At 51.9% G+C, this 22473-nt stretch overlaps 1 protein-coding gene across 1 annotated transcript in view; it reads left to right on the plus strand.

Annotated features, from left to right (window-relative positions):
• The window catches only part of Phf2 (PHD finger protein 2), a 67990-nt gene that overhangs the window by 37552 nt on the left and 7965 nt on the right, over nt 1-22473 (plus strand). Inside the window, exons 3-17 of the mRNA NM_001415143.1 lie at nt 1432-1546; nt 4911-5071; nt 7628-7769; nt 10116-10302; nt 11574-11736; nt 12647-12734; nt 13101-13207; nt 13596-13687; nt 14969-15058; nt 15528-15887; nt 17045-17164; nt 17522-17637; nt 19632-19810; nt 19909-19979; nt 20644-20804. Of these exons, the coding sequence (NP_001402072.1) occupies nt 1432-1546; nt 4911-5071; nt 7628-7769; nt 10116-10302; nt 11574-11736; nt 12647-12734; nt 13101-13207; nt 13596-13687; nt 14969-15058; nt 15528-15887; nt 17045-17164; nt 17522-17637; nt 19632-19810; nt 19909-19979; nt 20644-20804 (2152 nt within the window). The remainder of the gene's footprint in view (nt 1-1431; nt 1547-4910; nt 5072-7627; nt 7770-10115; nt 10303-11573; nt 11737-12646; nt 12735-13100; nt 13208-13595; nt 13688-14968; nt 15059-15527; nt 15888-17044; nt 17165-17521; nt 17638-19631; nt 19811-19908; nt 19980-20643; nt 20805-22473) is intronic.

Consider the following 22473-nt stretch of genomic DNA (forward strand, 5'->3'; position numbering starts at 1 on the left):
GGTTTGAGCAGAGGCTGCACAGGTGGCCTGGAGCCCTGGAGCCAGCTCCCAGGGCATGATTGTGGAGAGGGTACCTGTGTACCACTGTAAATGTTGGTTTTCTGTTTTTGCTTTTGTAACCAATGCCACAGGCTGTGCAGCTTAGAAAGCAGGATATTCATTTTGTGCCATCCCGAGGATAGAGAAGTCCAAAATCGAGTGCTGGCTAGCATCTATGGCGTCTTCTCGTAGGGCAGGAGGGTGAGGGATCCTCCCGTCTCCCATGGTTTCTGTCCCCACTGAGAGGACTTCAGTCTCTCGGCTTTCGCCTCTAAGATGCCCCACCTCCTAATCACCTTGAGGATTGAGGTTTTTAGCTTATATATCTGGGGCACAGACTTCAGTCAGAGCATGCTTATGTTTGTGTGGACGTGTATGTGTGTGTATGTGTGTGTGTGTGTGTCCATTTACACGTGTTCACAGCAGGCTATGTACACACTGGGGTATAGACTCTCACTGCTGTCTTTGAGAGACCTGGGCTCCTTCAGCCACCATGGTCCAGAGTTCTAGCCCTTTGTCAACTATCATGAGTGCTCAGATTTGAGCTGAGGCAGCACAGTTCAGTAATGGCTGCCTGTGACACCAGCTCTAGTCAAACTTCTGGCCCCCAAACCTTGGTGACGAGACGCACTTCCGTGGTCCTGGAGGGCTCCAGCCCTCCTGAGGTTGAAAACCCACCTCTTCCTTTCTGTCCCTTTCACCCTAGCCTGAGGCGGGCCATCTCATGTTAATTTCTCTTCATTAAGCAATAGTGGTGTGGGTTCTAAGCTCAACTGCAAACCTTACACAGTCTCTGTGTGTTCTTTGAGGTGATTTTGGCCTGTGGGTCTTGATCAGAGTCTTGAGACAGGTTTATCTGACAAACAGAAAACTTGGTACAGGGATGTCAGGCTCCTAGACGTGCCTCCTGTGGTAGAGAGCAGAGATGTAGTGAGCTCTGTAGCCGCAGCACGAGGCTCGGATGTGCACAGTGTACCCACCTTGCTGATGAGACCCACTCCCCTCCCTGGCTCGGGCCATCACTGTCATGCTCACTGTGGGGTCAGGGTGAGAACCCAGGTGTTTCCCCAGCACTGCCCTTTGTTGCTCAGAGGGCTACATGACAACTTCAGTACCACAGAGAGCTTGACATCCCTACACGTTGGCAATCATTATGGGTTGGTTCATGGGCACATTGATTGGGAGGTGGGGAAAGAATGTATGGATGGGGAAGGCCCTGGCAGGAAGGTGGCAGTGGAAGTCAAGCAGCCTGTGGGCTGTATTGATGAGCTTCCTAGCTTCCTTTCTGTGCCCTGTGATGCCCGGCTGGGGCGCTCTCTATAGGCATAAGGGCCTCCAGAATTGGGTGGGGGGCTGTACTTAGAACAGGCCCAATCTCTGTCTCCTCCACAGTCAAGAAAAAGCGGACCTGGCACAAGCATGGCCCTGGGCAGACACCGGACATGAAGCCAGTGCAGAATGGCAGCCAGCTGTTCATCAAGGAGCTGCGGAGCCGAACCTTCCCCAGGTTGGTGACCTTCCTCATGTGGGCAAACCTTCCTCAGGTGGGCAAACCTTCCTCAGGTGGGCAAACCTTCCTCAGGTGGGCAAACCTTCCAAGGTGGGCAAACCTTCCTCAGGTGGGCAAGCCTTCCAAGGTGGGCGGGCCACCTCCTGGTGTGGTCTAGCAGTGCTGTCTAAGGCATGGACCCATCATCCACTTAAGCCCTGCGTCCTCCCTCCATCTTCCAATCACTGCACCAAGGCTACAGTCACACTCAGTCCACATGTCTTTCACTGGGGACTTCCTCTTACAGGAGAGCAAAGGGCAGGAGCCTGCTGTGGAGGCAGGAGCTTCAGGCCTTCCACAGGCAGGTCACTTCTCCCCTCTCCAGCACCTCTTGGGTACTCTGCACTCTGGGTGGAAATGATCTTTCCGTCCTGGTGTCACGCTCTTGCCACCTGGTAGAGGTCCTTACCTTTCTTCTACTTCCTGCATCCTTGTTCTGTCTGAGGTCTGGCAAAGAAATGGGCAGGCCAGGGTCCCCGTGGGAAGGGCAGTTTAGGGGAGCTGTTCTGAGTCGCCTACAGTTGAGACGTTGGTTCTTTGTCTGGCTGAAGATCTTCATTTCTCTCTTACTTCGGAAGGATAGCATCACTGGGCAAGAGTTCTCAGTTTGTGGGTTTCTGTTGATGTTTATTGTGAAACCTCACACGAGCAGCTGAGCTTATGTTTGTCCTTGCTCCTCTGCGCAGAGAGCCTCTCCTGAGACGCAGTCGCTTACCATAATGCACCCATGTGTAAAAGTTCAGAACCTTTTACACACCCCTCTCACCCCCAAGAAATCCTGCCATTTTCTTCCCACAGCCCCGAGAAGCCACTGGTACCTCTACCTGCCAGGCCCACTTTCTCCTGTGTAAACTGCTTACCAGGGCTTGTTCCTAGAAGTAGAATCACCCAGTATTGGGATGGCTTCTTTTCCTTCGATTATTTTCAAGGCCCACCGCATTGTACCATTTGTCGGGACTTGGCTTCTCTTTTTGGCTGAATGGAATCCCATTGTCTGGCTGGACCACTTGCTGTGTATCTCGTTCCGCTGATGGCCATTTTGGCTGTTTTTGTTTTTATATTTTTATTTTTTTAACTCCTATGAATAATTGTGGTCTAAATATTTATATACATGTCTTTGTGTGGTCATATGTTTTCATTTCTCAGTGTGGAGCCCCTGGGTCAGATGGAAATTCCGTGTTTAATTGTCTGAGAACTGCCAGACTGCTTTGCAAGGTAGCTGCATCATGTGACGTCCCCGCCAGCCGCCCTGGAGGGGAGTTCTCTTAGTCCGTGGCTCTCCTTACTGGGGAGCCTCTGAATCTGGCCGTCTTGTGGATGTGAAGTGGTCTCACATCTTGACTCGCATGTCTCTCTCATGACTGAAGATGCTAAGCAACTTTTCTATCCTCTTCCTAGAGAAATCTATTGAGATCTTTTGCCTCATACACTGCATGTGTGTACACATATGTGTGCACCTGCATTTGGAGGCCAGAGAATTTCCTTAGGTGTTATCAGGCACGATCCTCTTCCTCCTCCTCCTCTTCCTCCTCCTCCTCCTCTTCCTCCTCCTCCTCCTCCTCTTCTTCCTCCCCTTCTTCCTGAGACAGGGTTTTCCCAGCCCTTTGCCTTACACTTCAAATATTTTTAAGTTATATGTTTATTTGTATGTGTATACATTCATTTATGTGTACAAACAGGCCTGGTGGCAGGTACTTTTATCTGCTGAACCTCTCACTGATTCTGCCTCACACTTAAAAAACTTCTTTTAGATTTACTTATTTTATTCTGTGCATACAAGTGTTTTGCCTATATGTATGTATGTATATTTGTGCACGTATATATACATATACATAAAATATGCATGCACCACATATATATCTAGTACCTGTGGAGGTCAGAAGAATCAATCTCCTGGAGCTAGAATTCTGAGTAGTTGTGAGCCACCACATGGTTGCTGGGAATTGAACTCAGATCCTTTGGAAGAGCAGTCAGTGCTCTTAACCATTGAGCCATCTCTCTAGCCCACCTCACACCTTTTAAAATAATCTTTTTTGTTGTTGTTGACTTGCAAAAATTCTTTACACATTTTAATGCCTTTTAAAAGTTAAATGTGTGTTTGTGTTCGTGCTCATAAATGCAGGTGCTTGTGTCGTATAGAAAAGGGCCTGGGATCCCCGGGAGCTGGGGTTGTAGGCAGCCATAGCTGTTGGACCATCTCTCCTGCCCCTCTTCACATGTGCTGGAGGGCATGCTCTTAATGCATGATTGGCAGGTATTTCCTGCCCCATCCGCTCTGGCTTTTGACTTTTTTGATGGCGGCTTTTGAAGCAGAAAGTCCTTTTGATGTCTTGGTTTTATCTAATCTTTCATTTGTTTCTTGGGCAATCTAAAAATTTTCCCAAATCCAAGGTCATGAAGATTTATCTTCCTGGTTTCTCCTAAAAGTTTTGTAGTGTTAGCATTTAGTTTATACTTTGATACATTTTGAGTTAATTTTTGTATATGGAGTGGAGTAAAAAAAATGTGCATGCGCATGCATAAGAGTATGAGTGTATGTATGAATGTGTATGTGAGTGTGTAAGAGTGTGTGTATGTGAGAGAGAGAGAGAGAGTATGTGTGTGTGTGTGTGTGTGTGTGTGTGTGTGTGTGTGTGTGTATAGCTCTCTGTTTGTTCCCATATCACTTGTTGAAAAGACTTTTTGCTTACATGGTCTTGGTACTTCCGTTGAAATCATTTGTCTGTGAGTGTCCACGTTTATGTCTGGACAATATTCTAGGAACCGGTCTGTGTTTGTCCTTGTGCCAGGACCACACTTGACTCCGGTATTAAATTTTGAAGTCAGGATGTGTAAGTCTTGAACCTTTGCTCTTCATTTTCAAGACTGTGTTATTCTGGCGCCTTCACATGCTCCACGTGCATTTTAAGGTCAGCTTGTGAGTTTCTACAGGAAAGTTACCTGGGATTCTGCAGGGTGTGGTAGAAGGGTTTGTTTTTGCTCTCTCTTCCATGCGGAGGGTGTGTGAGAGCGCGGGAGATCCACGAGGATAGTGTCTCTCTGCCTGCCTCTGCTGCAGTGGAAAAGGTGGCCAGCATGCAGGACCACGGCAGAGCTTTTCTGTCCCTCTTCATGGTGGCCGCTGACCTTCATGTCCCCCATTAGAGTTATCAGTGGACCCCTGTGCCCTGCTCCCGGTGGTGGATTACTGGAATCAGCACCACAGACTTTCCCATAGCTGTCTCAGTGATAATTGTCTGGGTGCTACTACAGGCCAACCTCAGGGGCCTGGGAGGCATGTGGCCAGGGATACTGAGGCCTCCAACCCCCACTTTCTCCACAGTGCTGAAGATGTGGTGTCCCGTGTACCAGGCAGCCAGCTCACTGTGGGCTACATGGAGGAGCATGGCTTCACCGAGCCCATCCTTGTCCCCAAGAAAGATGGCCTGGGCTTGGCTGTCCCTGCCCCAACATTCTACGTGAGTGACGTGGAGAACTATGTGGGTGAGTACTACCCTTTGAGTATCTTGTACAAGCCTGGAGTAGGGCAGGGCTGGGATAAAGAGCTGTGCTGAGTATTTGATCCCAGCATCCTAGGCTTATCCTTAATCTGAGGCACACAAAGTGAGGCACAAGGCTCTTGAGACAGGATCTATAACAGAACCTGGATCCACAGTCACCCTCCTGCGGCTCTTCCTACCTGTCTCTCCCTTTGCAGGCACTACAGGCATGAAAAGGCCACACTCTCCATTTTAAATGAGTACAGGCATCTGAGCTCAGAATATGTAAACACTGTGCTTTGCCCAAGACTCTGTCTCCCTGACTTTCATGAGGGTTTGTTATGGGTAGGGAGGCTCACTGAGTAGCTCTGGCTGGTCTGGAACTCTATGTAGACCAAGCTGGCCTTGAAATCACAGAGCTCTGTCTGCCTCTGCCATTGCACCCAGCACATGGAAACATTTCAAACAGACACTGAAGGAAACAGACCACCAGCCTGTGCACCGACTGTTGGCCGTGCACACACCAGCCTTGTGTTGATTTTCTCCTCCCTGAACCTTTTTCCCTTACAATATCTTAAGACCTGCCTTTGCCTGCAACTGCCCTCTGTGAACATCACTGCTAGCTGAACATGGTTTGATCCGTCCCTGTACCACATTGATGACAATTCCCTGATAGCGTCACAAGGTGTCTTCTAACATTGACCACGTGATGTTGTCATCTACAAATGTGGGGCTTCCCTCAGACACATGTGGTTATGGGAGGCAGGTTAGATACCCTTATTACTTTCTCCCCAGTCCTTCAGAAAATTCATCTTTACAGTTGTGGAGAAGGATTGCCATGCAAGCCCGATGACTTGAGTAGACATTCCCAGAACCCACATAAAAAGCTAATGTGTTAGTGTGGGTTGTAATCCCTGAACCCCTGATGGGAATTGGGAGCCAGGGACGAGGGAATCACCTAGAAGCTCACAGGCCAGCTAGTCTAGGGTGTGTAGCAGCAAAGAAACCCTGCCCAAATCAAGTAGACCACAAGGTGTCTTCTGACCTCCACACATGTGTGTGCACATGCCTACATGCACACACTTATACACGCACATACCTATTCCCGTGAGCAAGGCCCTGGTTTCTATCTTCAGGATTTTTTTTTTTTTAAGTTTTTGAAGGCAGGGTTTCTCTGTAGCCAGCTGTCCTGGAGCTTGCTCTATAAGCCAGGATGACCTCAAACTCATAGAGATCCTCCTGCCTCTGCCTCTTGAGTGCTGGGATCAAAGGTGTACGCCACCACCACCTAGCAAAAAACTCTTTACGTTTGGTCATTTGACTCAGAATTTAAATGGAACCCATGGGTAGCATTTGTGGCAGCCTCAAGCCTCTGCCATTCTGTCAGATGGGTGAGACCTGCAGAATTCTCAGATCCAGGATGTGATTGACTGTCAGTGCCCCTGCCGTGGCATCCAGCGGCTCACTGTGTCCTGGGTGTTTTCCTGATAGCTCCAGCTTGTAGACCTGCTTCTGTTCTCTCAAGGATTTGTGGCTCTCCCCTCCCAGGGGGTGCACCTCCGTCTCTGAGAATACCTATAGTCCCTAATACACAGCAGTAATAACACCGCCTTGGTCAGTGGGGCCTGGTGTCCACAGATGTTCCATCACCTTCCTCCTGTGTCTGAGCAGCCATGGTGGACCCTGACAAAGGGCACCTTTGCCTGCCCATTCTGTGCTATTCTTCCTCTCTTGGTTGTGAAACTCCTGTAGAGACTTTTCTATCCTTAGTTATTTGAGGAGCCTCATCAGATACAGAAAGGGCAAGGTAAGTGTTTTCCCGAGTAGTCACCAAGAGGCCAGTTAGAACAGCAAGTTGGTGCCTGTATTAGTTTTCCTATATTAGCATTCTATCACTATAATAAAATATTTGAGATGAACAATTTATATTTGAATTCATGACTCTAGAGCCACCAGTCCATCATCATTGTCCCCAAAGTTTGGAGTCTCTGGTAAGAATGTGTGTAATGTAGCAAACTGCTCATATCATGAAGTCAGGAAGCAAAAGGAAGACCAGGGTTGTACAGTCCCCCCAGGTACCTCCCTGCGACCTAGCATCCTCTTACTAGACCCCACTTACTGAAGAGCAGCATAGGCTGGGACCAAGCCTTCATACATTCATAACAAACAAGTGGCCTTGCAATGCAGGATTCGTGGCTTTTAATTTTAATATTATATTTAATATTATTTTAATTATTTAATATTATACTTATGCCAAGATGTCTGTTATTATCTGAAGCTCAAGTTGACTAGGCACCTGTAAATTCCTTTGCTGATGCGGCCTTTCTAGCTGAGGTGAGAGTCACCACTACACAATGTCCCTGGGTTCAGGAAAGCAGCATCCGTTACTCCGAATCCACAGCAGTTAAGGGTAGAAGAGCTAGGCTCAGTCCTTATTTGTCCTAGCGGAGCCCTGCCATATACAAAGGAAACTGGGGATGGGTGAGTGTTCCCTCCAGCCATGTCCTCCAGGGAGGCCATAGCACTTTCCTGGCATGCTCATGTCCTACTTCCTCCCCAGGGCCAGAGAGGAGTGTGGACGTGACAGACGTTACCAAGCAGAAAGACTGCAAAATGAAGCTGAAAGAATTCGTGGACTATTACTACAGCACCAACCGCAAACGTGTTCTCAATGTGACCAACCTCGAGTTCTCAGACACCAGGTGACAGGCCACTCTGGGTTGGGGCCAACGGGTCTGGCTCAAGGCCAGTGTCACCAGCCTAGCACCTCAGGATGGTGTTGGGCCATCCTGACGAGAGGGCTGCAAGCACTGCCTCGGGTTATGCTCTGGGTTCTGGGACTACGAATCCTGGTTTGGGGTTCTACCCTGGCGTGGGGACTGTGAAGTGTTGCTTGAGGTTTTCCTCTGGGTGGAGGCTGCAAGGCCTGGTTTGTTGTGGTCCTACTGTGCATGGCCTGTTTCCGTCCCATGAGCTGCCCAGAAGTCACCATGCAGGCTTGGTTCTCCTTTCTCTTCAAACACTGAGCAGCTCAGATGAAATAGAAGCCAAAGGAAAGCGCTCCCTCCAGGGGAGGCCGCTGGGCAGCAGGGACGAGTCCCTTCCAGATGCACGTGCTCCCCGTGCATGCTCATGATGTGCTGAGATGACGCGCTGACATTTACACACACCTGTGGCACACAAACACAACTGCCCAACCCACCGACACACGCTCACGCCATACAAACCATGCACACACCCACTCACACTCGGTACACTCGTGGATGTCTGTGGACAAACCAAGACATGGCACAATGGCATCCTCTCATGACACATGGAGGCAGCCCACAGATACAACCGTATCATGACACACTCATAGAACGAAAGGTAGACACACTCAAGATAGACACATGGACATTCCCACTCGTGAACACTCTGAGGACACAGCAGCAGCATGGCCGGGAAAACTGTACCATATTCACTGTACAGACACACAGCCCCCTCTGACAGGCTGACAGGCCATAACCACTGAAACTCTCGGCACACGTGACCCTCACTAAGGTCACACTCAACACTTCCGTCACACATTCCCCGCCACACGTGCTGACACCCTCGCGTGCACATGCATACTCACCCACGCAGAACTCTACTGTGGTGGCTGCTCTAAGCCTCCCCTAAGCCTATCACTGGCTTCAACCTATGAGGCCATGCATAGATGTCCCAACAGTCCCACGTGTTATCATGGACACGATCCTGTGGGATGGCGTCTGTGGGTCATTTATACGTGGACTGCATCGTATGTTGAGGCTGGGGCAATAGGACTGTGGTTCTTGAAGTTTTCATGGAGATAGAGAGTTCCCCTCCACTGGTTGGGAGAGAAAATAAGCCTGGAGGTCACACGCTAAAGATCAGGGAGCACAGACAGGGAGAGGAGTCTGGGTTCTGAGACCATTATGGGTGCTAGGCTTCATCCAACTGCATTAAAAACCTGTGAGGGTTTTTAATTGGCTTGTTTCTAGGAGGAAGGCATGGGTTCTCTGGGAGGGATCCCCAGGACAGCTGTGCATCATGCACACCAGATGTGGGGGTCAGGAAAGTTGGGCATGTAAGGTGCCGTGTCCCACGGAGGCATTACTTTCTGTTGCTTGTGGTAAAACACCATGACCAAAAGCAGGTTGGAGAGGAGAGGGTTTATTTCATTGTCTTGTCCATCATGCAGGGAAGTCGGGGAGGGAAGCTGGAGGTAGAAACTGCCGCAGAGGCAGTGGGAAAACGCTTACTGCCTTGCTCCCCTCGTGGCTTGACTTATTTTTTTATGCATCCCAGGACCCTCTGCCCAGGGGTGGCACCACCACCCGTAGTGGCCTGGGCCTTCCCATATTGGTTATTAGTCAAGGAAATGCCTGACAGGCTTGCCTATAGTCCAGTCTGATACAGGTGTTTTCTCATGACTCTGGCTTATGTCAAGTTGGAAAAAAACCAACCAGCACACCAGGTCACTTACGCCTTTTCCCACCTTCCCTGAAAGGGACGTGACTGGTTTGACATCAACTAAATGTGGCAGAGAGTCTCTGGTCTGCCTGTGTTTTGCCCTGGAGAGAGGAAGCCTTTTTCTTCCTTTTTTTTTTTTTTTCTTTTCTTTTTTTCGGAGCTGGGGACCGAACCCAGGGCCTTGCGCTTGCTAGGCAAGTGCTCTACCACTGAGCTAACTCCCCAACCCCGGAAGCCTTTTTTCAAATGGCACACAAGGCACTGCGTGTGAGAAACATTTCTTCTGAGAGTCTTGTGGTGCCAACCCCTGAGGGCCGCTTTAAGGCTCTCCAAGACCTTTTTCTCACCCTGCTTTTTGGGGGTAGAGACAATCCTCTGTGCCTTTGCAGCCCCATGCAGTGGCTGGGTTCATCCCACCCTCTACAGCCCTTTCCTTTACTCCCCTAGAAAGTGAGACGTCTGCCCTGAGTGAAGATTTACGAGGTAGAATGTGGAAGGAGCCTCACACTGTTAGAATGCATTAAAAATGGAAGCCCTGGGCCCTGTCCTCCTGACTGCTCTTCCTTTTATGGCCCTAGAATGTCCAGCTTTGTGGAGCCACCTGACATTGTGAAGAAACTATCGTGGGTGGAAAACTACTGGCCCGATGACGCGCTGCTGGCCAAGCCCAAGGTGACCAAGTACTGCCTGATCTGTGTGAAGGACAGCTACACCGACTTCCACATTGATTCTGGAGGTGCCTCAGCCTGGTACCACGTTCTCAAGGTGAGCCACACCCCTTAAGACACACCCTCGTCCTCAGGACTGCGGTCCCTCCAATCCCTGTCTGTGTCAGCAAGTCACCTACTTCCTGGGCTGGGGGATACTGGGTGACCAGTTGTGGGACAGGAAGCCAAGGAGATGGGAACAGTGGCACGCATATGTCTAATGCCCTTAGAGCTCATTAACAATTAGGGAGACCACTGGGTCACCTAGTGCCCAGAGTAGAGTGCAGAGGTGCTGGGAAGACTTCCTGGAAACCGCTCTGGAGTTAGCAGGCAAGATGGCGGCTACCTGAATCAGCAGGGAGGGTTGGGGGTTCATCGCTGAGGCAAAGGGGGACCTAAGAGTGCAGGATATATATACCAACACAAACCCTGGGCTCTGGCCCTGTCAGCTGCGAGCTACGCTTCTCCAGAACAGCTCTGGCTCAAGCTGGGGTGGCGGCCTTACATGCCTACTCTGGTCCTGTGAGGCTATGAGCAAGCCATCATCATGTCTGTCCCAGAACATGAGAATGAGGCTCTTTCTGCTTGGTGCAGTGCCTGGCCTGGGCTTCACATAACCCCCTGGGAAATGGTGACTTCTTTTATCCAGTCTGGAGGCCCAGAAACTCTGGAGAACAGAGATGCTAAGGACTTGCTGGGTGGCAGTTTGCACTTTTTTTTTTTTTTTTTAAATTACCTCCTGAGCACACATGGGATTTGTAGTGTCTAGAATAACAATGCGTGTACTGCTCCTGGCCAAGTCAGACTCACACACCTAGAACCTTCCCAAATGCAGTGGTATTGCAGGTGGCAGTGGTGAGCCTGACAGGGTGACTTTCAAGCCAGGACCCATCACTGGGCCCAGCAGATCGATGGGCTCCACTCCAGGTCCATTGTCCCCAGCACCTAATAGACTGTTACCTGCCTCTGTACCCCAGCTCCTAGTGGGCTGTATCCCCTGGCCGAGAGTCCCTGGCACCTAGTACACTCTACTCCACTCCCTAATGTCACCAGAGCCTGTGGGCTCTGCTGTCCTAGTACCTTATGCCTTCTCCCCCACCAACCATCCCCAGAAACCTAGGGGACTCTGCCCTTGCCCCAGAATCTTCAGCACCAGTGACCCTCCCCCTCCCCCCCAATGCCAGCATCCTCAGTACCCAGTGGGCTTTACTCCCACTCCAGCATCCTCAGTACCCAGCAGATTATCATCCACTTCAGCAGCCCCAACACCAGGCAGGCTCTGCCCCACATCCCTGGTGTTTCGGCTCTGCCAGTGAGTTCTTTTGGCAGGGGGAGAAGATCTTCTATCTCATCCGGCCGGCCTCAGCCAACCTCTCCCTATATGAATGCTGGCGGTCAGCCTCCAACCACAGCGAGATGTTCTTTGCTGACCAGGTGGACAAGTGCTATAAGTGCACTGTCAAGCAGGGCCAGACCCTCTTCATCCCCTCAGGTGAGTGTGGTGCTTAGGTACAGGGCCCATTCCTCCTGCCATATTCCCCACAGGGTGTCTTTCTGTTCTGCCCCAGTCAGCATCAGCTTAGCTTAGGGCTGTGTGGCCAGCCAGCGGGCTTTGGCATGGGAGACCTGGCTCGGTCAGTAGCTCCAGAGGAGAAGAGTGATTGTTTAGAAGAATGTCCTGAGCAACGAAGACTGCCAGCTTCCCCTGGGAGGATGAATCCCAGAGCTGAATAGCCGCTCTAAAAGACTTCTTCCCTCTAATGTAATTTGACCACATTTCTGAGATTGAAGGGTGAGCCCACTGTACCATCCTGTAGCCAATCCACGTGCAGGTTTTCTTAGTGACTATGTATATGCTTTTCCACTTAAAATCAGGATCCAAATGAGGCCGTAGAACATGACTGAACTGGGCCTCTGACTGGCTCTCGGGTCTCTCCTTCCTTGAAGGCATCCTTCCAGTTACTCTGGGAGGCATTATAGCTTTTTCTGGAATTCAACCCCACCTCCATCCCCTGGGATAACCTAGAGACAAATCTCAGCTTCTGGGGAGAATGACAGTGCCAGCCCTGTCTCTTCTGACCCGTGTGGACAGTTCTGAGACTTGGGCTCCCGCTCCTAATGGCAGTGTTGCCCTGGGGTATCAGCATGTCCCTCTTGGCACCCAGACCTCAGTTTTTATCTGTCTGATACTGGAGTGTTCAACAGCCTATGTTAGCTCAGACACACGCTCAGTTGCACTCCCTCATCCACAGCTCTTGGGGGTTCCTACCTCAGCTCAGGTCAGGTAGGAACAATAAGGGAAGGCCTGAGCTGATAGGGTTGGAGTCCGTGGTGAGTGGGGGAGGTGAAAGCCAGCATGGGAGCAAGGTAGAAGCTGGTGACAGCTTTATATGTTCTCCCAGGCTGGATATACGCTACGCTCACCCCTGTGGACTGCCTGGCCTTCGCTGGACATTTTCTTCACAGCCTCAGTGTGGAGATGCAGATGAGGTAGGTAGCTTCCCCAGTGCTATCCACCCTCGGACTGGGTTGCCCAACGAGCACCTCAGCCAGACTCCTGGGCTCAGCCTATGGGTTGCTATGCTGACATCTGCGTCGAGGGAAAGAGGGGGTGGGTTCAACGCCCCGGGCTAGGGCCAGCCCAGCAGTGGTTTGGGATCATGAAGGCTGTTGTCACCCTTCCTGGACCGTGGCCAGCCTCTCTAGTCACTACAACCCACTGCCTCTACCCATGGTGGCTATCCCTTTGGGTCACATCAGGCCCAGTGGTGAAGAGCTGGCTCAGTAGGCCGAACTCTCCCTTGCATGGTCTATTTGATACGCCTGCACTGACTGGTTCTTTCCTGTGGCTTCCAGGGCATACGAGGTGGAAAGAAGGTTAAAACTAGGCAGCCTGACTCAATTTCCCAACTTTGAAACTGCCTGCTGGTACATGGGGAAGCATCTATTGGAAGCATTCAAAGGTACCTGTCACTCCAGGCTGGATGACTGAGCCTGCAACCCTGGTCTAAGGGATATTGGGAGCCCTGATCATGACCCCTTAGGACACAGGCATAGGAAGGTACCTGGGAGGTCGGTGTAGGCTCTGACCCACTTAGACAGGACTCTGGGTTCCTGGGAAGAGAGGGGAGAGAGAACTGACCAGTGTGGGATCCTGTTAGGTAAGCTTCATGTGAGATGGGAGGAGATGGGAAGTCACCCTTTCCCTTCAGGGCAGGTGCCAGGTAGGTAGGCACCCCAGATTCTAAGGAGAACCGTTGGCAGTTGGACAAATGGTCTAGGGCCCCTGGAAGGCCTCTTGCTGGGGCAGGCTAAGGAGCCGCCACACTAACCCTATTGTGTCCTTCCCAGGTTCTCACAAGTCTGGGAAACAGCTGCCCCCACACTTAGTTCAAGGAGCTAAGATTCTCAATGGTGCTTTTAGGTCATGGACGAAGAAGCAGGTAGGAAGCAACTTGCGGGCGTATTTGTCTGAGGGAACGGGATGGGTGGGGAAGATACCAAGCATGTGTCCTATGGACACACTCCCTCCAGGCTGGCTTAAGCTGGCCTGCTAACACGAACCGTGATCCCCCGAGGTGCGTCGGAGAGATGTAGGTAGCCTGGGTCAGCCTGGGGTCATTGGCCTCAGGGCCAGATTTCCTCAGGAGTTTGGGCAAGAACAACTTTCTGTTAACCTGGAAAGGGCATAGGGGGGCAGCTGGTGCAATGACCCCACATCTGGATCTGGACAGGAAGGCTAGGGATACAGTTGTGACTCTTGCCACTCTGCAACCATGCAGCCTGGCGTGGGTGTAGCCTCTTGCTTTGTAATCTGGGGACCCCTTCCCTTCCTTGTCTTTTCCCAAAATCTTGTGCACTGATTTCCTCAAGCCCGTGAAAGCTGTTTCTCAGACAAAGACCACAGGATGCCAGCTTTCCGTTTGCTTTCTCTTCTTGCCTAGGTCGTGGCTACAGAGGGAGAAATGGGTCTGGCTTAGCCTAGGGTAACCTTTGATATTGTTTCCTACTAGGGCACTCGCTCTTCAGGGCAGCCACCTGCCCACCTGCTGCTTGAGGGACAAGGGGTCCCTTCTAGGTCAGAGAGAACAAATGGGAGCCTCAGAGGTAGGGAATGATGTCTGTGGCCTGTCCTCACCCATGTGTGGTCCTGGTAGGTGGAGACAGGCCACAGACATAGTTCCTTCCCTTCTGGGGCCATCCTGTGACTACTATCTCCTTGAGACCCAAAGCTGGGATAGTTCAGGGGGGTCCTTCCCACCTCACCTTAATCACATGACCATAAAGAGAGCGGGCTCACATCCACTCCACAGCCAATTAGCTGGTGGTGGCCTTGGGTGAGGCCATCTTGATGCATTTTCCACTAACAGAAATGGCATGCTCATCACACCAGCCAGTAACATCAGGAAATGTTCACACAACCCTACAACCCACTTGCATTGTTCAAGACCACAGTCCCTCAGTCCCCAACTTCCTGGGGCTCTTCTATCCAGGTCATAACCCCAGCTCACTCCCCTTCTGGATCTACCTTTGGGTCATGGCTACTCTGTTTGCAGACCCCAGAGAGAGCCTTCTTCTCAGGCAGGGCCCCAGAACATTATGCACCATGCCTTGCTCCGTGGCAACCTCTCGCCTCCTGGGGCGGCCATGGCCCTGGCTGGATGGACACAGAATGGCTTAGGCACTGCAATGGCCAAGTCGGCACTCACCCCACTATTCCACAGGCTTTGGCAGAGCACGAGGACGAGCTCCCGGAGCACTTCAGGCCCTCACAGCTCATCAAGGACCTGGCCAAAGAGATCAGGCTCAGCGAGGTAAGGCCATGCCAGGCTGACGGACCCTGGGATGACGGTGGGCCCAGAGCCTGCTCAGGACATTTCTCTGTATTAGTAATCATGCCCGAGGCCTGGAGAGTGCTTGGGAGAAGAGGTGAAAGGAGGATGGAGAACCTCAGAGCCAGGCTTTGAGTCCGAACCTGGAGGAACTGGACTGCCTCCTGGGCCTGGATAGGGCAGAAGAGCCCCAGGAAGTTGGGGACTGAGGGACTGTGGTCTGGGGACAATGCAAGTGGGTGGTAGGGTTGTGTGAACATTTCCTGATGTTACTGGATGGTATGATGAGCATGCCACTTGACAATGTGGAACAAATATGAACGGGTCACACGGTGTCAGCTGTGTGTGCCTTTCTAGGCTGACCGCCTCTCCCAACATGCCTGTGAGGGTCTCCTGAGTCCTGGCATGGTCTAGAGGGAACACAAATGACCCTCTCCTTTTCCCGTACCAGAATGCCTCCAAAACTGTCCGACCTGAAGTAAATGCTGTCGCCTCCTCAGATGAGGTCTGTGACGGGGACCGGGAGAAGGAGGAACCGCCATCTCCCATTGAGTCTACCCCACCTCGATCCCTCCTGGAGAAAGTGTCCAAAAAAAAGACTTCCAAGACTGTGAAGATGCCCAAGCCATCCAAAACCCCCAAGCCCCCCAAGCCCCCCAAGCCCCCCAAAACCCTGAAACTCAAGGACGGAAGCAAGAAGAAAGGGAAGAAGTGCAAAGAGTCCGCCTCTCCCACCATCCCCAACTTGGACCTGCTTGAGGCCCACACCAAGGAGGCGCTGACCAAGATGGAGCCACCGAAGAAAGGAAAGGTGGGCTCCTGAGCCCCTCCCCAATATGCTGAGGCTCTGCAGCCCCTGCCTTGGGCCAGACCTGAGGGACAGCTGGGGATAACGCCTCTTTCCTCCCCTTTGTTTTCTGAGGAGGGAGTGGGGGAGGCGACCCAAGGTAGAGTAAGGACTCCAAAGAGTACCAGGGTCCAGGGTCCGGCACTGATTGATGAATCTGCCCAATCAAAGTACTTCCCTGCCTGTGCCAGCCCTAGGCCTGCACATCCAGTCCCAAACCCCGGGTAGATCCTGCAAAGCAGCGAGGCCCCCTGGAGCGATAGCTTGGAGGGGTTGTGCTGTGGTGGGGGTAGCACCCAGGAGGGCCACTGGATTGATGCAGGGTCACAGTGGTCTTCTCATAGAGGCCACCCTGCTTAGCTTTCCCAAGTACTAGAACCCACCCCGAGGCTAAGGCTCTGAAGATATACAAGGCATCTGTTTGAGAACACCAGGATGAGGTGGAGGGTTGGGAGAGGGGATAGTTATAAGTGAGCCCCTGTGGACAGGGAGAGACGGGCTCAGTAAAGGCTCTTCCCGAACCTGTGAGATTAAGGATGATTGGCTGTGAGCTCCTTCCGAGATGAGTACAGGACGGTGTTGGGGGAGGTTATGATGGTGATGATGATGATGATGATCATGATGATGATGATGATGATGATGATGATGTTGTGTGTGTGTGTGTGTGTGTGTGTGTGTGTGTGTGTGTGTGTGGTGCCATGTATGATGTCATGTATACATAGGCATGTGGAGTTAAGTATGATTTGGAATGTCTACAGGAGTATTCAGTAAAGGGTCTTATTGGATATGTAATGGAATATTACATGACTTATTATATTCCATTGGTGCTGTTCTTCTGGGGCAAGGAAGGAAGGAGGGAGAGAGGGATGGATCTATGGGTGGGTAGGTGGATGGGTGGGTGGGTCAACTGATGGACAGTGGGTAAACGGGTAGGGGTAGGTAGGTAGGTGGGTGGACGAGAGATGGGAGACTAAGTGAACAGACGGATACGTGGGCGGATGAAGGGATGGACGGGTGTGCTGTGTGTGGACCAGCAGGGGTGACTGGTCTCCTCTGCTGTCAGAACCCCAGCTCACTCCCCTTCTGTGTCTACCTTTGGGTCATGGCTACTCTGTTTGCAGACTCCAAAGAGCGTCCTGAGTGTTCCCAATAAGGACACGGTCCACACGCAGAATGACGTGGAAAGACTGGAAATCCGAGAGCAAACAAAGAGCAAGTCGGAGGCCAAGTGGAAGTACAAGGTGAGGGTGGGTGCGGACCTGTGCCGGGGTGCGTCTGCCTGTCCCCAGAGCCACGAGGAAAGTGTGCGAGTGAGGAGTGACGTGACCTCCTGTAAGCCACCCTCTGCAGACAGTGTCAGTGTAAAGCCAAGCATGTCACCTCCATGTCCTCCTCCGCTGTCTTGCATCTTCTCTGTGGTCCCATCTCTGGTCTGTGTCCCCATCCCCCAAAGCTGGGCAGCCTCCCAGCATAGGTCCCACATGCTGACGATAACAGCTTTCCTGGGCATGTCCTGGTCCCCAGTTATACCCCGAGCATGGGTTGGGGCACTAGCCTCTCATCCATGGCCTCAGGGACAACCTTGATCTTGCTTTCAGAACAGCAAACCTGACTCTTTACTGAGAATGGAGGAGGAGCAGAGGTTGGAGAAGTCACCCCTGGCTGGGAACAAGGACAAGTTTTCCTTTTCTTTCTCTAACAGAAAACTCCTGGGGTATGTGAGAGCCTGGGCAGGGTGGGGTAATCGTATGGTGTCCCACATCACATACGTGCCCCACACTATGCATCCACTCCATACTCCACATAGCAAATGCTGTGTGTGCATCACCCTGTGGCACACAGACACCCATGTCGGTTCCCATAGACACATCCATCACTTGAACACTCCTGTGGACATTCCAAATCACACTTCAGTCTGTGTGCGCTGTATATGTTACATTACACACACACACACACACACACACACACACACACACACACACTACATCATAACCTCGACCAACACCATTTACACCAGACATGCATCCCCATACACCATGACACATACAGACATTTTTATACCCTCATCACATACCCTTTCCATACATTTGTAACACATCCACCCACAGGCATCTCACGCCCTACCCTCCACAGACATGTACACACTACATGTACACATACATGTACACACACATGTACACCCTATGTCATAGACACATTACACATACATAACACACCGTACACTTGGTTGACCCCCTGGGGTGGCTCTTTTCCGAGACATTGATCTCATTCACTGCCACGATGTTGTGAGGAATAGCCTCGTTTCTGCCTCCAGAAAAGTCCTACTGTGGGAACATAGGGAATGCAGCCTTAGTGAGGACCAGCTAGGCAGCAGGGAACCCTTAAGAGCATGGCTGGTGTGAGCTAACACTGAGGATACGAGTAGGGATCAGAACTCACGACTCTGAGCCCAGTGACCTGTAGGTCAGGACAGAGCATGCCCAGTAAGTTCCTGACTCCACATAAGCTATGATCAGTGCCTGGGGAGCGATGTATGGATTTGGGTGCTGAGGACCTCAGGAGATGTGCTGAACTGAGGGAGGGAGGACCCCAGCTTGGAGGCCAGGTGAGCCTCAGCACAGCCCCTGCAGCCTTGGTTCTAGTTGTGGACAAGAAGAGTGACTAATAGGGAGTCTGTTACAGCCATAATCCCCACACTGTGTAGGTGACAAACGTGCCCTGCTGAGATATCTCCATTGCCTGTAGGAGTGACAGCCTCTGTTTCCATTTCTGAAAAGGGAGGAAAAGAACTGTGGGTGATGGAGAGACAGGACCGGGGCTCCCAAGGGGATGTACTCAATCAGCCAGTGGAGTGGAGCCTACTCGGGCCTGGTCTTGCTATCCTGACTTGACATTTCAGTAGAAGTGTCCCAGAGAATGTCCCAGAGAAGCTTTCCAATGACACAGTTCTAGGACAAGGTCGCGCAGTTTAGAATATGCAGACAAAATGAACGAGCGGCTAAAGCCATAAATGTACAAGTATTCATGGGCGTGAGGTGTGTGGCCCAGCTTTAAGGCAGCCAGGTGACAGCTTTCCTGAGACTGCTGGAGGCTGCCATGGCCTGGCGTGCTGTGTTGCAGGCATTTTGTTCAGCTTGCTCTCCTGCCTGCAGAGAAGAGTACATCCTGAGGGCCCAGGGAGGTCCTAGGCAGATCTGGGGAAAGCACAGACAGCATTCCCGACTTAGACTGGCAAGAAGAAAGTTATGGTATTTCGTAGCCCAGTAGAGGCTGGCTGTGGCCACTGTGGCTCAAACAGCAAGTACTATTATTTTTGTTGTTGTTATTTTTCCAAACAAAAGCATGTAGGAAAAGACACGGGAGCTGGCCCTGTTCCCACCTGACACTTCGTCTTAAACTCCGGCAGTCCGGAAGGGAGGGTCGTGGGCTATGCTTGTCAGAACCGAAGTGCGCTCTACAACCTCGGTTGCTTAGATCTTTCTCTATGGTGCATGACCATGTATCCTGGGCCTCACACCAGGGGACGTGGAGCAAAGGAGGAGGCTGCAGATTAGAGGATGTCCCTCTCCATAAGCAGACTTCCCGCAGGGGAAACCGAGGGCTGCCCAGTCTCCGACCAACTGCTTACCTTCCAAGGTCCCCGTGAGGGTCTATGGTCTGCTGGCCTCAGGGCTCTGGGGTCCCACTGACCTATCACTTCCACTCTAGCTCCAAGCCCCTCAGGCCGCCGAGCAGCCCTGGCGTGTTCGGGACCTTGCAGAGCTTCAAGGAGGACAAGGCCAAGCCCGTCCGAGATGAGTATGAATATGTATCGGACGACGGGGAGCTGAAGATTGACGAGTTTCCTATCAGGAGGAAGAAGAACCCCCCCAAAAGGGATTTGTCCTGTGAGTCTGGTGGGTGTGGGCGGGGGGGTTCCAAGTGGTCCCAGCTGACCCCACCCCCATGAAGGTCTCCACTTGACAGCTGTCTACTCTGCTTTCAGTTTTGTTAGACAAGAAGGAGACTCTCCTCATCCCCACCTCGAAGCCAAAGCTGGACTCCACGGCATACAAGGTGAGGCTCCCAGCCTCGTCCCACAGCCTCTGCAGTGCACTGCTTGATGTACAAGGACATGCACCCTCCCGCTGCCCGTGGGCTGGGCTCAGATGTGGGGTTGGCATAAGAGGGGCATGGTCTTACTCAGTCCTTGGCACCAGGACTAAGGAGCAGCTCCTCTGGGCCTGGCCATGGGAGATAAATGCATCAAACCTTGTCCCCGGGCATAAGGATGATAGATAGGGAGTGGTTCCCCACCAGCAGGGGCCTTACACTAAGTTGGCCTTCAAGGCTGTCTTTCCAGCAGAAAAGGATTACTACTGAGGTCTCATGTCTCCTGGGGAGCCCAGGAGGAGCATGCACTAGTCCCGTGAGTCACCTGGAATAAGCTTATCCAAGCCAGAAGTTTATAGTCACAACATCCTAGTTGGAAATTCTGGGGCTTTCTGTGGAAAAGGCCCCAGGGTGTGAAGGCAACTTTAACCTTTGTGGTTTCGACGACCCTAGGAAAGGCTTGGCACCCACATCTGCCTCATGTGGACCTCACCCATAGCGTGAACCTTAGACTGCCCTGTAGCATTCATTGGAGCACAACTCTTTAAAACTCATTTCCCCATGAAGGGAAAAATTACCCCCTCCCCAGTGCCCTGCCCTGACAGCTGCTCTGTCCCTGGTTCCACAGAGCGACGACTCCTCTGATGAGGGCTCTCTGCATATCGACACGGACACCAAGCCAAGCCGAAATGCCAAAGTGAAGAAGGAAAGTGGGAGCTCGGCGGCAGGCATCCTGGACCTACTGCAGGCCAGCGAGGAGGTCGGGGCTCTTGAGTACAACCCCAACAGGTGGGCCCGGGCTGCGTCCCACAGCACTCACAGAACATGGCTGCCCCTGAGTGCAAGGCCCCATCACACAGTGGCATGTAGACAGTCCCTAGCCTCTGACTGCCATGAGCTGGGCTTGGGGAGCAGCAAGAATAGGCTTCATTTAACTCTTGATGGCCCCAGTTAGATTCATGTGCTGTTGATTTGGGTTTGAAGCACTTAACCGCTGTTTTAATCTCTCGTTGAAACTTTAGTGGCATCCCCAGGTATGGCAATGACAGCCGACTGATGGGGCACAGCCAGTACGACCCCAAAGACCCTCCAGCACACACATCAGAAACAGTAGTGCCCTCTCCACTCTCCAGTTGAGTCTAGTTTCAGACTCTATCTGTGAGATTGGGGAAGCTGAGACTTAAGGAGCTCAGACAGCCTTCCCAAGGCTCTCAGCTTGGAGATAGCAGAGGCAGGTCCAGGCTCTGGGCTGACCTCACTCAGGGGCCCGTCTTGGGTTCCTGTTCCTTCATCTGTCTGACTGTTTTTAGATGACTGCCTGAGGCAGCAGCTCACCCTGGCTCTGAGGCTGCCCCAGCAGGTGGAGGCCTAGGTCAGGCCTACTTGTACACGACATGAGATCCGGGAAGGCGGATTAAGGGCTTGATTGAAACAAGCTTTTGCTGAATTAGTTGGCCATATTTTATTTCATAGATTACTGTCTTGAATGCAATATCATGTTCACAGCCAGCCGGCCTCAGGCACTTTCCTAGTGGGAGTGAAGCATGGTGGGAGGGGTATGCGTGGCTCTGGGCACAGGATCCTGGCTTAGCCTGGCATGATACAGTGAGAGCTTTGGTGGCCACACGGGGAAGCCTGGCTACGGCTTCTTCTCTTTGGAGCACCTCCACACTGTGGCCCTGTGCAGGGCGCCACAGTCTCTGGTGGTGGTGATGCCTGACTTCCGGGAGAAAATACGTGCTAGCTATCTCTTCAATGGTCGATCTCAGAATCTGAGAGACTCCCCCTCCCCCCAGCACCTTACATCCCCCATGATCCTTCAAGGGAAAGGCCTGGGAAGTTGGAGCATAGGGTGAATCTGGCACCACCTAGGATGAAGGCAAAAAGCCTTGGGCCTCCCTAGCCAAGGTACCCCGTTCTGGGTGCTGTGGGGGGAGAACTCTGGGTGGCATGGAGATGGAACATAGATGAGGGTATTTTGAGTCATTATTTGTGAGGCCAGGAGGGGGCTGTCTGCTAATGAGAAACCAGAGCTGCCGTGGCCCCGTGCCCCAAGTCTGGGGAGAGTGCGTTGCAGACCCCACATGTGTCCACACACGTGCCTCAGAGGCCAGCCAGCCCCCTCAGCCCGCCTGCAGGCAGTTCCTCTCCTAAAGTCTCCTAGTTGGAGCATAGGTCAGTTTTTGATGGTCCATTTGCACTGTTTTAAGTACTGACTGTTTGGAAAAAAACAGCTGAAGAAAACGGAGGAAAATATGTTAATTTCTTGTGGCTGGTTTGCTTGGTGTTTACCGTTGTGGGAAAAGGAGGGGATTTAGGTATGGTAATTGGAGGATTAAAGTATTATTTTCCATGCTGACTAGTTAAACTTTGTTCATTGATTCCCTGGCAACCTTGAAGATAGACGGGCCAGCTGGGTCTGGGGTCACCCAGATGGTATGGGTGGGAAACTCATGTC

Source organism: Rattus norvegicus, chromosome 17 (assembly GCF_036323735.1).
Source record: "Rattus norvegicus strain BN/NHsdMcwi chromosome 17, GRCr8, whole genome shotgun sequence".
NCBI classification, from domain to species: Eukaryota; Metazoa; Chordata; class Mammalia; order Rodentia; family Muridae; genus Rattus; species Rattus norvegicus.